Raw genomic sequence first — 15,375 nt, 5'->3', positions numbered from 1 at the left:
ATTCCTCAAGAAATCTGTCTGTGTGTATGCTTTGCATGTCTGACTAAAACTAAAAATCGACAAAACAAACACTCACAAAGTTGGTATTTTCTTGATCTGAGTTACCCATGATTGAATAATATCTAAAACTTAGAAAAAAGGAGGTTTGGGTTTCCAGCCAAATTATTATCTATATATATAAAAGGCAAAATGTGTGTGACCATTTTATGTATGTCTCGCAAAGGCTTTTCTCGCACACGCTTCGGGGGGGGGGGGGTAACGATCACTTAGAAGTATTTATATAGGCCATAGATAATAATATCTAGGATTTGAGAACGCATGTAGCGTCTAGATTTATTTACGTCGACTTTTACAAAATTATTGCTATTTTGGCTTCTCGCGTGTTGATTGGGCTTTTTTGTATAAATAAAGTGAAACTAAACTCAAACGGACATGTTTTTCGGCATCGCGCCGGGAAAAACGTCCAGAAGGAATCAGCTTTGATCAATCTTGTATATCAGACAATTGCTATTCAATCTGGACAATTGGGAGCTGGTTTCCCCCTCCCCAACATCTGTGGGGGAAAAAAACAGTAAAATTTGGGTAAACAAACCCAAACGCTGCCTCGGCGCAAAATTTAACTGCGTGACTTCTATTTGACCTTCTTAATTAGGTCAAATGGAAGCAGCAGAGTTAACTTTTATTGCGGCCACATATTTTTAATAGTTAAATGAATAAATTCAAATGTGTCTCTGTTGTATGTCGCGGTGGCCCAATGGTTAACGTTGTACATTTTTTTTTTCACACTTTAATTTCCAACTTCGCCTCAAGGGTTCGGGTTCGATCCTCATACTCACCTACCAAAACATTTTTTTAAATTATTTTACCCCCCCCCCCCCCCCGGAGTTTTGATTTACCTTAAAACACCCGGGCAATGCCAGGTACCCCCCCCCCGCTAGTCTATATATATAAAAGGCAAATGCGGCGCGCATTTTTGTATGCTCTTTGTTGGCCAAGCGGGTAACGTATCAGGTTTTTTGCACACTTTCTTTTCCACCTTCGCCTCAATGCTTCGGGTTCGATCCTAACTACTTACCAACGATTTTTTTAAAAAAGTTTTAACATTGTTTTTATATATATATATATATATATATATATATATATTTAAATAGGGTTGTTATTTCGCTTATTCTTTTGTTTTGATCCCCCCCCCATCACGCACAACTCTAAACACCTGGGCAACGCCAGGTACCCCCGCTAGTACTAACTAAAGGGAAGTAACTCTTATTTTGTTTACTCAAGGTATTAAATCCCTTACAAATTGTGAGTGTATACAGAAATAATAATGATGACAGTAAGTTACAATAAATTTCTAAATTATATTTCATATATTTCTGAATTTATAATCTATTATATAAAAAGAAGTTATCTGTGTGTCCAGCTAAAATTTAAAAAATACGTAACAAATCCCTACCTAAAATTTAGAAAAAAAGAAAGATTCAAATTTTGGAGGTCAAATGGCCATTTGTATTATTTAATATTATCGAGAATTAAACACGATTTTTAATGTTATCATCTCTTAGTACAGGAAATGAGTTTACATTTTTTTTAAATTTAAAGATACTAACTCCAGATTTAATTTGTTTTTTTAACTATTGTCATTTTTTTTACTAAAAAAGTGCAATGTTTTTATATATTTTGCTTTGTTTTATGCAGCATCCCTGTGCAGTACATTATCGGAGAATGGGATTTTTGTGATTTGACTTTGAAGATGATGCCACCCGTTTTTATCCCACGGCCGGAGACAGAGGTGGGCATGACTTTATTTTACTTTATAAATCTATCTATATATCTATAAAAGTGAATGTGTCTGTCAGTCTGCCTGTTTTTTTTTATGAATATTTTTTCCTATAGGGTGGAACTGGGTGGAACCGATTTTTAAAAATTAAATTAAATTAAGACAGCCGGAATATTGTCTTAAGATTAGATAGACTTTTCTATGGTTGCATCAAAGTGGGGTGAAAAGAGGCAGCAGATGTGGAAGAAACTTTGCCAATCGGGTAGCTTTCTGATATATGGTTTAAGATGGAGACAAAATTTCTGTTTCCACATAAACTCGAAAAGATAACTGTCGAAGCTCCTGGCTGATCGTGTTGACTTTTTTCCTCAATATTTTTCCCCAAAATTTTCTGTTCCTTTGACACACATTGATTGGTGTCTTACGAGAGATTACAGTCAAACCCGAGCGCATGATGTCATGTTCCGAGAAAAGTCGAGTGGATGGTTAGTGACGTCGGGTTTAAATTCTACACAAGTACCAAAAAAATCTATCAATGTCTGCCAAACAGTATCGTTGCCATTACGTTGGTGCAAAAAAAGAGCAATCTAAGTTGTTTCCCTTGTTTCTGCAATCTTCACGGTGTAAAACATTTACAGCCTAAAGCATCTACAAAAAAAAGTAATTTTACGTGATTTTTCGTAAAAATTATTTTTAACTGTAACTTTCTTCTCAATGAATTTTCGTAATTTTTGGATATAATACTATTTTCGACATGGATAATTAAGTAATATTGTTTTTGCTTAACAGGGCATATTGAAAATAGATCTGTTGCCTATCTTTGTACAAGCACCCAATCCTCAGACTATTCTTGACCTGAAGAGGGTCATAACAACCAAAATCAGGAAATTGCTACATGAGAAGTGTGTCAGTTATTAGAGTTATGATCAATTTTACACGTTATATCCAGATGTGCTTATCCTTTAGTAGTGATAAAACAAAGACTGTTGGACATTCATGGTTGAAACTTGGTGGACAAGTCAGGTATAGATTGAAGTTTATTTATATCAAATATGGATGGATTGCAAAAAGGATTGTGAATTTTATTAACAATTCCATAGATAGCAGTTTTGGAGGAGGGGGGCATCATCCTGTAATAAAAACATTCATATTTTCTGGTGAGCCTTCTTTGCTCTTCTATTGAACCCTTTTAAAAATTTTTTCAGGATGAACAAACCATATTCGTTGAAAATTTTCATCGGACTATGATGAAAAAGAAAAAACTCTTCAGTCTTCTTTTTTTTAAATTTTTTTATTTTTTGTAAGTGGATTACTTCCCTTCGTTCATTTTCTCTTAGGCAACCATTAGTCTTGGATGACTGAAAAGTTGAACCCCTTTTTTGTCAGAAATATCGGTGCTTGTTAAGATAGTCGACAAATCAAGTTTTTAAATATGTCCTTGTAATGAAAAATAATATTATTTACTAAATTGTTGTGTCGAAAATAGTAATATATCCAAATATTACGAAATTTTATTGAGTGGAAAAACTGATATTGTGTTTTTAGAAATAAAAAAAATTGGTATTTGTACAGTTTAACCCAGACATTAAAAAAATGAAAATATCGAAAAAGGTTATATTGTATGTGTCTGTTACAGAACGAAATTCTCCGAAAAAAAAAAATTCACTTAATTTCATCAAGTAGTTATTTTTTACAGCAAAAAAACAATTTGTTATAATACAAAGCAAAAGGTTCGATTTTTAGGAAGAAAAGCTGGTATTAAAGATTATTGAGTTATCTCCCCGTGGCGCGTTCAAAAAATTTGCTGTAAAAATTAAGTGAAATTTATTTTCGGAGATCTTCAGTCCAAAACGGATATGTACAATATAACCTTTTTTTTTTTCTCGATATTTTCATTTTTTTAATGTTTTGATTAAACTGTACAAGTATCAAAAAATTTATCAATACAAGGGACATAATTCATAGGCTAAAATGTTGGCCGCCATTTAAAGGTGGCCAACATTTTAGCCTCTGAGTTATGTCCCTTGTATTTGAAATACATCTAGAAAAAATGCAATTTTTCCTCATTTTTCGTAAAAATAACTTTCATCTATAAATAACGTTCTACTTGATGAATTTTCATAATATTTGGATATATTACTATTTCTAACATGACAATTAAGTAAGTAATATTGTTTTTGCTTTCAAGGACATATTTAAAAAAATTAATCTGCTGACTCTATCTTAACACGCACTGAAACATCACTCACGAATTTCATGAGAATTGAAGGACTAAAGAAGGAAAGGCAGTTGTTCACTTTCTACTCTCTTTCCTCATCACTCAATGATAGGGGAGGGCAGTAGCTCTAGATATGTCTAAGGATTTTGACAGGGTATGGCACGATGGTCTCTCAGGAAAATCAGATCATATGGTATCACTGGACGAATACTTAACATAATTAAATCTTTCTTAAATGAGGGAAGAATCCAGGTTGTCCTCGATGGTTGTACGTCCAAACAATATGATATAAATACGGGTGTACCTCAGGGAGTGATCCTTGGACCTTTATTATTCTTGATATTCAGAAATGACCTGCCTGATGAAATTGTCTCTGAGATGGGTATATTTGCTGACGACACCACACTATAACAGGCATGAGGGGAAAATGAATGAACACATATCCAAGAAAATAGTGGAAACCCTAGAGGAAGACTTCCGATCTGTAGTAGAATGGGGTCAAAAATGGATGGTAACGTTCAATGTTGCTAAGAGTAAGCTTGTTTCCTTCAATAATTGCAAGAAACCTTCTCAAGCACCAATAGCTATCACTAATGGTACATTGCCTGAAAGTACTTTGTTCAAACTCCTTGGCTTAATGTTCACAGGGAACATGAGTTGGAACAGATACACTGAGGGCATTGCCAAGGCTGCTGTGAAGAAGGTGGGATCTCACTACCATGCTAGAAAGTTACTTAAATTTTGATTAAATTTAGACTGAGTGAATGAGGCTCGATGGTGAGTGATGTTGTTGGCTCCATTTCTTGATAGAATTTTTTTTTTTGTGATTTTGAAATTTTGTTACACGTTTTGTTACAGGAACTTGTCAACTATGTCCATGAACATTTCCGAGGTACAAAGCAACATTGTAAACCTGGGCAGCAGTTTTTGGAAATCGGCTGTGGATCAGGTGCTATCAGTTTGTCTCTTTTAAAGAAAAATCCGCAGGTATGCTTAAGAATGTTTTTTCCGTGGTGAAATCCACATTAAAAAAAAATCTTGTTCGCACCAAACAAGGCATGTTACCACTTGTTACGTAACTATTTGAGATTGTGTCTAGCAGGGGTACTCTGTAGAGAGTTGAGCAGCGGAAGCAGGAAACAGGGAGGGGATTCCAAAGTATAGCAGTCCAAGAGAAGGATCTATTAGAGTAGAAGGCTTTCCAGCATCTAAGGACCTCAACAATGAAGGGGTGGGATTTTTATGTTTTTCTAAAGATTTAGGATACTCTCTGGTATGGATAATTTTCTAGCATGGTTATGTGGTGGTGGTGGGGCACCTTCTTTGCAGCAGCCTTTGCAATGTCCGCAATGTATTGTTCCAATTCATATTTCTGCACATGTCGCACAAAATCTAATAAACCTTTTATCCTCTCTACTTCCTTCGTTGATGCTCTATCATTTTCATGCCCACTGCTTGACTGACCCTCTATCTAATACCCCCCCTGTAAAACATTCACAACAAAAACTCATCTAGCTATCACCACTGTCAACAATTTTCTTTACTATTTATCTTTGCCTAAAACTAAACAAAAATTTTATGAGCAAAGTATCTTTCCTAGAGCTACCGTCTGTAGAACACAATACTGCAAGACTGATTCCAAGTTAACTATAACATGGTAGTTTTCAAGTCTAATGTAATCAAGTTCTTGTTAAGCCGTCTTCTTAAATAATCAAACCCTATCCCTAACCTCCACCATTACCGATCATCAGTGTTGTCTCACTCGAAATTCATTAGTCCCTGTGACCCTGCTGCCCGTGCACTAGTAAAAAAATGTACTTCCAAGCTGCTTAACCAGAAAGGAGGAAATTCCATATAAAATATAATTAATTAAAAACTGATAATTTTATGGGTACTTGTACAGTTTAATCAAGACATTAAAAAAATGAAAATATCGAGAAAAGTTATATTGTACGTATCCGTTATGGAATGAAGTTCTCTGAAAAAAAAATCACTCAATTTCATCAAGTATTTTTTGTATAACAGCGAAAAAAACAATTTGTTATGATACCAAGCAAAAGGTTCGATTTTTAGGATGAAAAGCTTGTATTAAAGATGGGGAGGGAGTGTTGGCACTTTAACTGGAGTTATCTCCCCATGGCGTTTATAAACTCCAAACAAAAATTTAAAAAAATTCAAGATGTCTACCTTCAACGCGCTCTCATAGAAACGTGTTTTTCCGCTGTAAAAAAAAAAACTAAAAACTATTCGATCAAATTAAGTAAAATAATTTTTCGGAGATCTTCAGTTCAAAACGGATATGTACAATATAACCGTTTTTCTGATATTTTCATTTTTTAATGTATTGATTTAACTGTACAAGAACCATTTTATGGTAATTAAAAATTTTTCTGAGAACACTTTAGCTAAAATATATCAAAAATGTAAATATCACCTATTGATGAGGACAATAGCCCAAAGAGAAATACCAAGACACAAAATAAGGCATTCAAGCAATAAAGACACATATGCAGATTGAATTGAAAAAAAAAAAAAAAAAAAAAAAAAAAAACTAGACCAAAAATGCTTATTGGGGATTTGCCATGCAAGAAAGCACATTTTTGTCTATGACAATTTTGTTTAAATCTTTTCAAATTTTACATTTTTTTTAGCTTTAAAGGCCCACACAGTCTCTAATGTATACATGAAGTGTCAAATATACAACATACCATCCACTGATCAGTTTTATCAACATCAGACGCAAACAGGAAAAGTTACAACTAATTTTGTAGAGAACTTTGTTTTTTGAAGTTGCAAATAATTTTATTTGATAAATTAAATCACAGGCTCAAAATAAGTCTAAATAAAAAGTCCAACTCATAGAAAAGTTTCTTACCGGTATTTATGGCAATATGTATTTATGACAATATGTATTTATGACAATATGTATTTACGACAATATGTATTTATGGCAACATGTATTTATGACAATACATATTTATGACAATATGTATTAACGACTGTATTTATGGCAATATGTATTTATGACAATATGTATTTATGACAATATGTATTTATGACAATATGTATTTATGACAATATGTATTTATGGCAATATGTATTTACGACGATATGTATTTACGACAATATGTATTTACGACAATATGTATTTATGACAATATGTATTTATAACAATATATACTAATGCCAATATGTATTTATGACAATATATATTTATGCCAATATGTATTTATGACAATATGTATTTACGACTATATATTTATGACAATATGTATTTATGACAATATGTACTTATGACAATATGTATTTATAACACTATGTATTTATGACAATATGTATTTATGACAATATGTACTTATGACAATATGTATTTATGACAATATGTATTTATGACAATATGTATTTATGACAATATGTATTTATGACAATATGTATTTATGACAATATGTATTTATGACAATATGTATTTATGACAATATGTATTTATTACAATATGTATTTATTACAATATGTATTTATGACAATATGTATTTATGACAATATGTATTTATGACAATATGTATTCATGACACTATGTATTTACGACAATACGTATTTATGCCAATACGTATTTATGACAATATGTATTTATGGCAATATGTATTTATGACAATATGTATTTATGACAATATGTATTTATGACTATGCATTTATTACAATATGTATTTATGGAAATATGTATTTATGACAATATGTATTTATGACACTATGTATTTATGACAATATGTATTTATTACAATATGTATTTACTGCAATATGTATTTATGACAATATGTATTTATGACAATATGTATTTATGGCAATATGTATTTATGACAATATGTATTTATGACAATATGTATTTATGGCAATATGTATTTATGACAATATGTATTTATTACAATATGTATTTATGGCAATATGTATTTATGACAATATGTATTTATGACAATATGTATTTATGACAATATGTATTTATGGCAATATGTATTTATGACAATATGTATTTATTACAATATGTATTTATAAGTATGTATTTATGGCAATACGTATTTATGACACTATGTATTTATGACACTATGTATTTATGGCAATATATATTTATGACAATATGTATTTATGACAATATGTATTTATAACTATGCATTTATTACAATATGTATTTATGACAATATGTATTTATGACAATATGTATTTATAACTATGTATTTATGGCAATACGTATTTATGACACTATATATCTATGACAATACGTATTTATGACAATATGTATTTATGGCAATATGCATTTATTACAATATGTATTTATGACAATATGTATTTATGACACTATGTATTTATGACACTATGTATTTATGACACTATGTATTTATGGCAATACATATTTATGACACTATATATTTATGACAATATGTATTTATGACAATATGTATTTACCAATGTTTTTATTAGTATTGAAATTCAGACGACACATTAGTTTATCATCCAGTTCAAATTTTTCAAATTTTATCAAAAAGTGCACTTTTCATGGTGTGTATGCTAGGAAAATGCTGGAAAACCCATGAATTATATCCAAAACAATGTAGCCAAAGAACGCAATCATTGAATTGAAGTTCTGGGAAATTGCCACATTTTATACTACTTTGACATATTCATCATTTGTTACGACAACGACATTAGATTGTTTGACTACATTGAACACAAGAGTTGAATTATTGTTCACTTTACTTCATGCTGCTGTTGGGGTACAACATTATCAAAAAGCCATTTTGATGGTCATTCACATCAAAATATCGTATGCAGTTCGATGTAATGAATTAAGTGACACTTATAACACTGCTTCTCTGGGCAGAGAGATAAACTGATTGTGAATTGGGTTGGTGAGGACAATTCAATCAAAAATCTGTTCATCATATCAAGAAACTCAGTGAAAACTTTAGTGATGCTGCACTGGCTTCAAAATCAAAGCATATCATGCAACAGTATAACATTGATTTAGGGATGAGATTGTCATACACTGCTTGATTAACGGTTTTTCTTTGTAAAGTGATTTATTTTGTTTGCCATCTGTATGATTATTCATGCTATTTCTGAACTTTTATAGTCAATAAATCTTCCGGCCTCTTTAAAAAAAGTATCTTATTTTCCATTTCAATTTTAGGTTCCTGGTAAAAAAAAAACAATACAAAGACTATGGTTTTATTATGTTCAGGAAACCGGTCAAAATACTAATTTTCAATTCAGCGATCTGACATTGAAAATGCTAGAATATCTCTAAAACTAAGCCAGATTTTGTATTTTAGTTTTTTTAAATTCCACATTTAATTTTGACCCAGAAAAATGGTATGACAAGCCATATAACCTTACTTTGAAAAATTACCTAAATTGGACTATGAGAAAAACTTCTTCATGGGGACCTGAATAGTGTCATATGTACATCATACTCTGGACAAGTGCTGCAAAAACTTCTTTTTTTTTTCATATTATAAAGTTGTCTCTATAATGTTGAAAATAGGAACTAAGGTGGAGTAACCTGGATGTCTTCAAGTCCAACGTTAACAAATTCCTAATGAACCACCCCCTTAAGTAAACACCTCATTAAATCTCCACACTGTACTGTACTTGCAATAACCCTTATCCCTGAGTGGCTTCCAGGCCTTGATAAGTGGTGACCACCGTGTAAAAAAAAACAACAACAAAAAAAAACGTATAGAATATGACAGAAATAGTTTTTGAAATAGATTATTTTACTAATTATGTATGACAAAGCATGACAAGAGATCTGATTGGAGCAAACTAGCATAAATAATCTGAAATGCATTCCGGTGGATTTGATTTCATCATCAAATTATTATTTTTTTAAACTTATTATTTTTTTATTCATTTTATTTTATTCTTTTACATTTTATTTCAATAAATAAGCGATTAATTGTAATAAAAAGTCTATCATAAGTCAAGGTCATTGGTTACCCGATTATGGTAGTAAGACCAAACACATGTGTAAGTCACTAAAGTTGAATTACTGGAAGGTTGAGAGAGAATAACCAATTTTTGTGCAAAAAGTGTAATATTTTTGGATGGTGGAGTTGTTGAGGTTAATAAGGAGTTTTGTTGTCTTGGTGATAATATTGGAACACAGATCTACTTGTTAAGTTTTAAAAACTTTAAGAAATGCTATGGAAAGGTCGAAAGTCTGAGAGTGAATGTTCCCAAGATCAAAGTGATGGTTTGTCGTCGTAGTGTTGGAAAGCCCTCAAAATGGGGAAAGATTTGTTGCTCAGTTTTTGGAAAGAGTGTTGGGTGCAGTTCATTATTTTTTTTTTTTTTTGGTGATACCTGTAAGCATTGGGTTCCCCAAGAAGTGCAGCGGAATTACTGATAGCCTCTGACCATCTTCAGGTTCATCTTGATGAACTCTGGAATTTTTATTTTTATGTCAAACTCCTGAAATCTGTACAGAATTTTGAACGTTATGCTTTGGAAATAACTTTTTCTCATCCTGTCAGCCATGACTGGGTAGAAATCTTTAGTAGTTTGTAATTGTACGAGGTGCCTTCAATAAGTTTCCAGACTTTCTTTATAGGCACTTTTATTGATAGCACACACATCAAACTCTAGTCCTCTTCAAAGTAATCTCCTCCGGCTGCAATGCACTTGTTGTACCGTTCCAACAACTTCTGGAAGGCTCCGTGGAAGTCTTTTTGTGTGAGCGTGTCAATGATCCTTGTCACAACTTCTTTCATCTCCTCAATTGTCTCATAACGACAACCTCTGTTTTCCTTGAGCTTAGGAAATAACCAAAAGTCACAGGGAGCAAAGTCTGGATTATAGGGAGGGTGAGGAACTGCCTTGATGTCCATCTTGGTCAAATAGTCTGATCTTCTCTGAGCACCCTTGGGACAAACTTTGCGCAAATCTTCCACATCTTCAATTCCTCGTAAATAATTATGTGTACAGTTCCCACACTGACATCAAATTCTGCACTTATTGTCTTTATAAACACATGGCGGTCCTTATCCAGGAAATTCTTTATTTGGCCAATCAACTCTGGTGTTCCTTACTTTTTCCACACCTCTCATCATCCTTCACTTCCTTGAGTCTCTTATGCCACTCAAAAACTGATGCTCTATTCATGCAAGATGGTCCTGAAACAGTCTGAAGCATTCCATACGTTTCTGTGGCATTTTGTTCAAGTTTAAAACAGAATTTTATTCCATATCATTCTTCTAAAGTGTCCTCACATTCAGATTGCATTTTTGACATTCATCAGGCTCTAGCGTGTATTCCAGTTCCTGCTTTAGCTGTTCATTTGAACCTGAAATCCTAAAAATTGGTCAGTCATCTCATAAGATGTATAACAAAAACATACTGAATTTTCAAGAGTCTACAACAATTTCAAATGCCCGTACAAAAAAAGTCTGGAAATTTATTGAAGGCACTTCAGATTCATAGTATTGTGCGTACTGAGGATTAAACCACAAACACTCAGAAGAGTCACGTAGCATTGTACTTAGTACTTTTATCCATTGCTCCACAAGTCATTGTGAATGAATCTATTAAGGTTGGCCAGACATTTTTTACTTTGGTGATACCATGGAAGGGGGGAGCAGGTACTAGTGTTATTACAAGAGTTATGATTGGATGGAATAAGTTCAAGGAACCTCTGCCATTACTAACCAGCAGAGCATTATCACTGCTGACCCCCCCCCTCTAAAAAAAGCCTCTCAGACATGTATGCACAATGTGATGAGGTGTGGAAGTGAAACCTTGCCAATGAGAGTTGAGGATATGTGTTGCATGGGGAGAAATGACATGAGAAATGATGATGGTTGTTGTCGTTGAGTATTATTCATTCCGTAAGAATCAAATGATTCCATTGTTGGATAAGTATAAAGATAGATAAGCACAGACTGGGATTAATAAATCTTTAACATTTATACGACTTCAAAATGTCGAATCATTTCTCAATTCTTGTTATGAAAGAAAGAAATCTTTCGAATGAAAGACAACATTCAACACAAAATGGTTTCGTTTCTCGAGTTGAACGGCACATCAAACCATTCTTGAAGTTGTTTAATGTATGGTTCGAGTTCTATCTGAGCTATCTCTTCACTTTCATTTATTCAGGGAACTTCTGTCATTACTAACCAGCATAGCGTTCCCACTGTTGACCAAGGAAAGAGATTATCAGGCACGTGTACACAATGTGATGATACGTGGAAGTGGAACATGACCTGTATGGGTTGAAGACATGCGTTGCATGGATAGAAATGAGATGAGAATGATACAATCGATGTGTGTCTTAAGTGTGTTCACTTAATGTGAGTTTTAAAGACAGGCTTAGATCTAATGACCTTGAAGGACGATTAAAATGTGGACAATATAGGGAGACGTGTGCCGAAGAATAGTATTCCATTGTGTGGTCATGTTGAAAGAATGCACGAGAGCGTTCCCACTGTCATTACTAACCAGCATAGTGTTCCCACTGTTGACCAAGGAAAGAGCTTATCAAGCATGTGTACACAATGTGATGATACGTGGAAGTGAAACCTAGCTAGTGAGGGTTGAGGATATGTGTTGCATGGAGAGAAATCATGAGAATGATGGTGGTAGTGGTGGTGGTTTTCGTCCCTTTATGGCAACATATATCTAAGTTTTTATATTTTTCAGTGGCGGTGTGTTGCTGTGGATATTTCCCCGAAAGCCTGTGCGCTCACGAAAATGAATGCCGACAAATATAATCTGAACGATCGGATTACCATTCTTGAACACGATATTAACCAAAGTGAGTGCAGTTTTTTTCCCATTTTTGATTCGTTAAAAAAAAATATTTTGTGATTTTCGTTAAAATTGGAACTTCTTTGTTAACAAAGCCAATCGACTGAAGTGACGTCAGACAAATGTTAAGGTATGGATGACCAACACGGTATATAATGTAGTTTTTTTTTTTTTTAAGCAAATATAAAAATAGAAGTTTTATTCAAACAATCTTTATTCAAACTTTTATAAGAAAACTAATCTTTATAATAAAAATTTGTTTATGAACTTTTTTTTTATCAAACATCAGGTGTGGGTAGTTTTTTTTTTTTTACATGAAACATGAAAATAGAACTGTTATAAAAATTCAATTATTTTCTAAATTTTTTAGATGAGGGTGGGCTGATTGTTTGTATTACTTGTTTTGATTGAACTATTGTTCTAATCTTGAGTGTTATTTATCAATGCTTTGGTTGATTTAGCCTTTGACCTTCGTCAGGCATGTTGGTTGCCATTTTGGAAAAAAAAGAAAACAATTAAAAACATATGCAGTCCATATGACATCAGAACAATATTCAAAAGTGACTTGACTCTCAAAATACACTTAGTATGAGACAAGCCTTTGGCCGAAAATCTCATGACAAAAAACTGTATATGAGATTTTATGCAAATGTGGAAAACTATACAAAGGTGAAACCGGTCGCTTCTTAAAAGTTAGAAGAACGCTGTAAAACCGTGGCATGAGAGGAGGTCGAAAAGTTTGGACTAGCTGATCACATATGGAAAGAAAAAGGAGCACCCTTCCCTTTGTGAAACGAGGTCAAAATATTTGACAGGGATGCGAAATGGAGTCAGACGACTCAAAGAAGCAGTACATATGCTAAAATAAGAAAAGAAATTACTAAGCAGACGACGCATAGAAATTAGCAGCATATGGGAGGAACCTCTAATTGTAGGGAAAAAAAGAAGAAATTTGACGACTCCGCCTTAAAATTGCAATGATAAAAGGGAGATAATCCCCTATCGAACTTTATTGGAGTTGCTTCCCTTTTGTCAACCAATTCTTTTTCTTTTTTTACGCACGTACGAAATCACAGCGAAAAACAAAAAAACAACTCCAAGAATATGAAACCACCTACGGAGCTAATAACTTTTCTCCTTTTCTTTTCTTTTCCAAGATAATCACTAGCATACCTGACTAAGGTAAAAGGCTACACTGACTGAAACGTTACACAAATAGCACTCAAGATGAGAACAATAGTCCAATCAAAACAAGTAATATAAAATATATTGTTTTCCATTTCTAAAAAAAATACTTAATTTTACTTTTTGTTGTCAACTGCTTATTTATTTTTTCTCTTGTTACAAATATCTTTTTTTGTTTTCTTTTAAAGATTTGGAATTGTTAGAGAAGTTATCTCCCTTTGATTTTATCGTCACAAATCCACCGTATATTTCGACAGGTGAAATGCTATCGTTACAACCGGAAGTGAGTCGGTCAGTATAATTATTGCATCTCTCGCGCTTTTTTTTTCTTTTTCTTTCTTTCTCTTTATTATGAACAGGCTGTATCTACCTGACGTTGCCCGGGAATGTTTTTGCTTTCAGTTTTATTTCGTTTTTATTTTAAACACGATACCAAATCAAATTTTATAAAACTAACTTTTTTAGGTAATGTTTTAATCTCTATACAATTATTCCTGTTGTGGCGGTGTAGAGGAATTGATCAGGAGGGAATTCAGAAAGTCTCTAAATTCCATCTGATCACCTGGGTGGATCACTTTTAGTTTTAAAGCCAGCACACTACTAGAAAGTGGTGATCTTTCGTGCAGTTCGAGAAACCATATGTAGTAACTCAGGATGTCTGAAGTCAACCCCAGTACAATGGCTGCCAGTAGGAAGCTGAATCGCACCACCCCGCATAAGGAGGGAAGAGGCAACTCAAAAATGGATTCAAAATGGCAAGGAGGATACGAGGGGATTTACCAATCCAGCAAATTTTAAAAGATGATCCAGATACCTCCAGACCCAAGTCTTGAAAGCTCTACTGCAACTTAAAAATAAAAAACTTCGACCCAGTTGAGACATGGAAGGAGGAATGGAGAAACAATACTCCTAAAAAGGAGGGGACATCATCGAAGACCCAACTTTGCACCTCCCATGTTTTGTAACAAATAGTAGGAACAACGAGTAGCCGTGAACTGGATCAGACCAAAACACTGCAGGACTGGAGTAAACAAACACAGATGGAAACAAATAGACTCCTCAATCCAAAGTGCAATTCTTTTTTGTCAACTATTAAAACTAAATGGTTGAGGTATTACGAAGCCAATGATCATGTACCGTGCACAACAACCGAAGGATGTTATCGAATTGGAAAGGAAAAAAGAAGGAAGCACTGATAAGTAATAAAGACAGCATGTGAGATGTGATAAAAAAAAAATCTAGAAAAATAAATAAAATACAGAGCCAAGACGAACAATGCGAAGTTCGATTATAAAAGCATGGAAGAGAAGCATCAGTGAAATGACTGACTAAAGAAATAGCGCATGAATACACATAGACAACGTCATAGAAAAGAACACTCGGAAAGAAAAATAGAATC

At 33.3% G+C, this 15,375-nt stretch overlaps 1 protein-coding gene across 1 annotated transcript in view; it reads left to right on the top strand.

The window, feature by feature from the left end:
- The window catches only part of LOC145293701 (MTRF1L release factor glutamine methyltransferase-like), a 39,793-nt gene that overhangs the window by 8,414 nt on the left and 16,004 nt on the right, over positions 1-15,375 (top strand). The window contains exons 4-7 of the mRNA XM_080140129.1: positions 1,696-1,789; positions 4,854-4,982; positions 12,684-12,798; positions 14,165-14,267. Coding sequence (XP_079996255.1) covers positions 1,696-1,789; positions 4,854-4,982; positions 12,684-12,798; positions 14,165-14,267 — 441 coding nt within the window. The remainder of the gene's footprint in view (positions 1-1,695; positions 1,790-4,853; positions 4,983-12,683; positions 12,799-14,164; positions 14,268-15,375) is intronic.

The sequence above is a fragment of the Euprymna scolopes genome, chromosome 15, assembly GCF_053919585.1.
Source record: "Euprymna scolopes isolate OS-2025 chromosome 15, ASM5391958v1, whole genome shotgun sequence".
NCBI classification, from domain to species: domain Eukaryota; kingdom Metazoa; phylum Mollusca; class Cephalopoda; order Sepiida; family Sepiolidae; genus Euprymna; species Euprymna scolopes.
The sequence above is the reverse complement of the archived record's forward strand: the minus strand, read 5'-3'. Positions and strand labels throughout refer to the sequence as shown.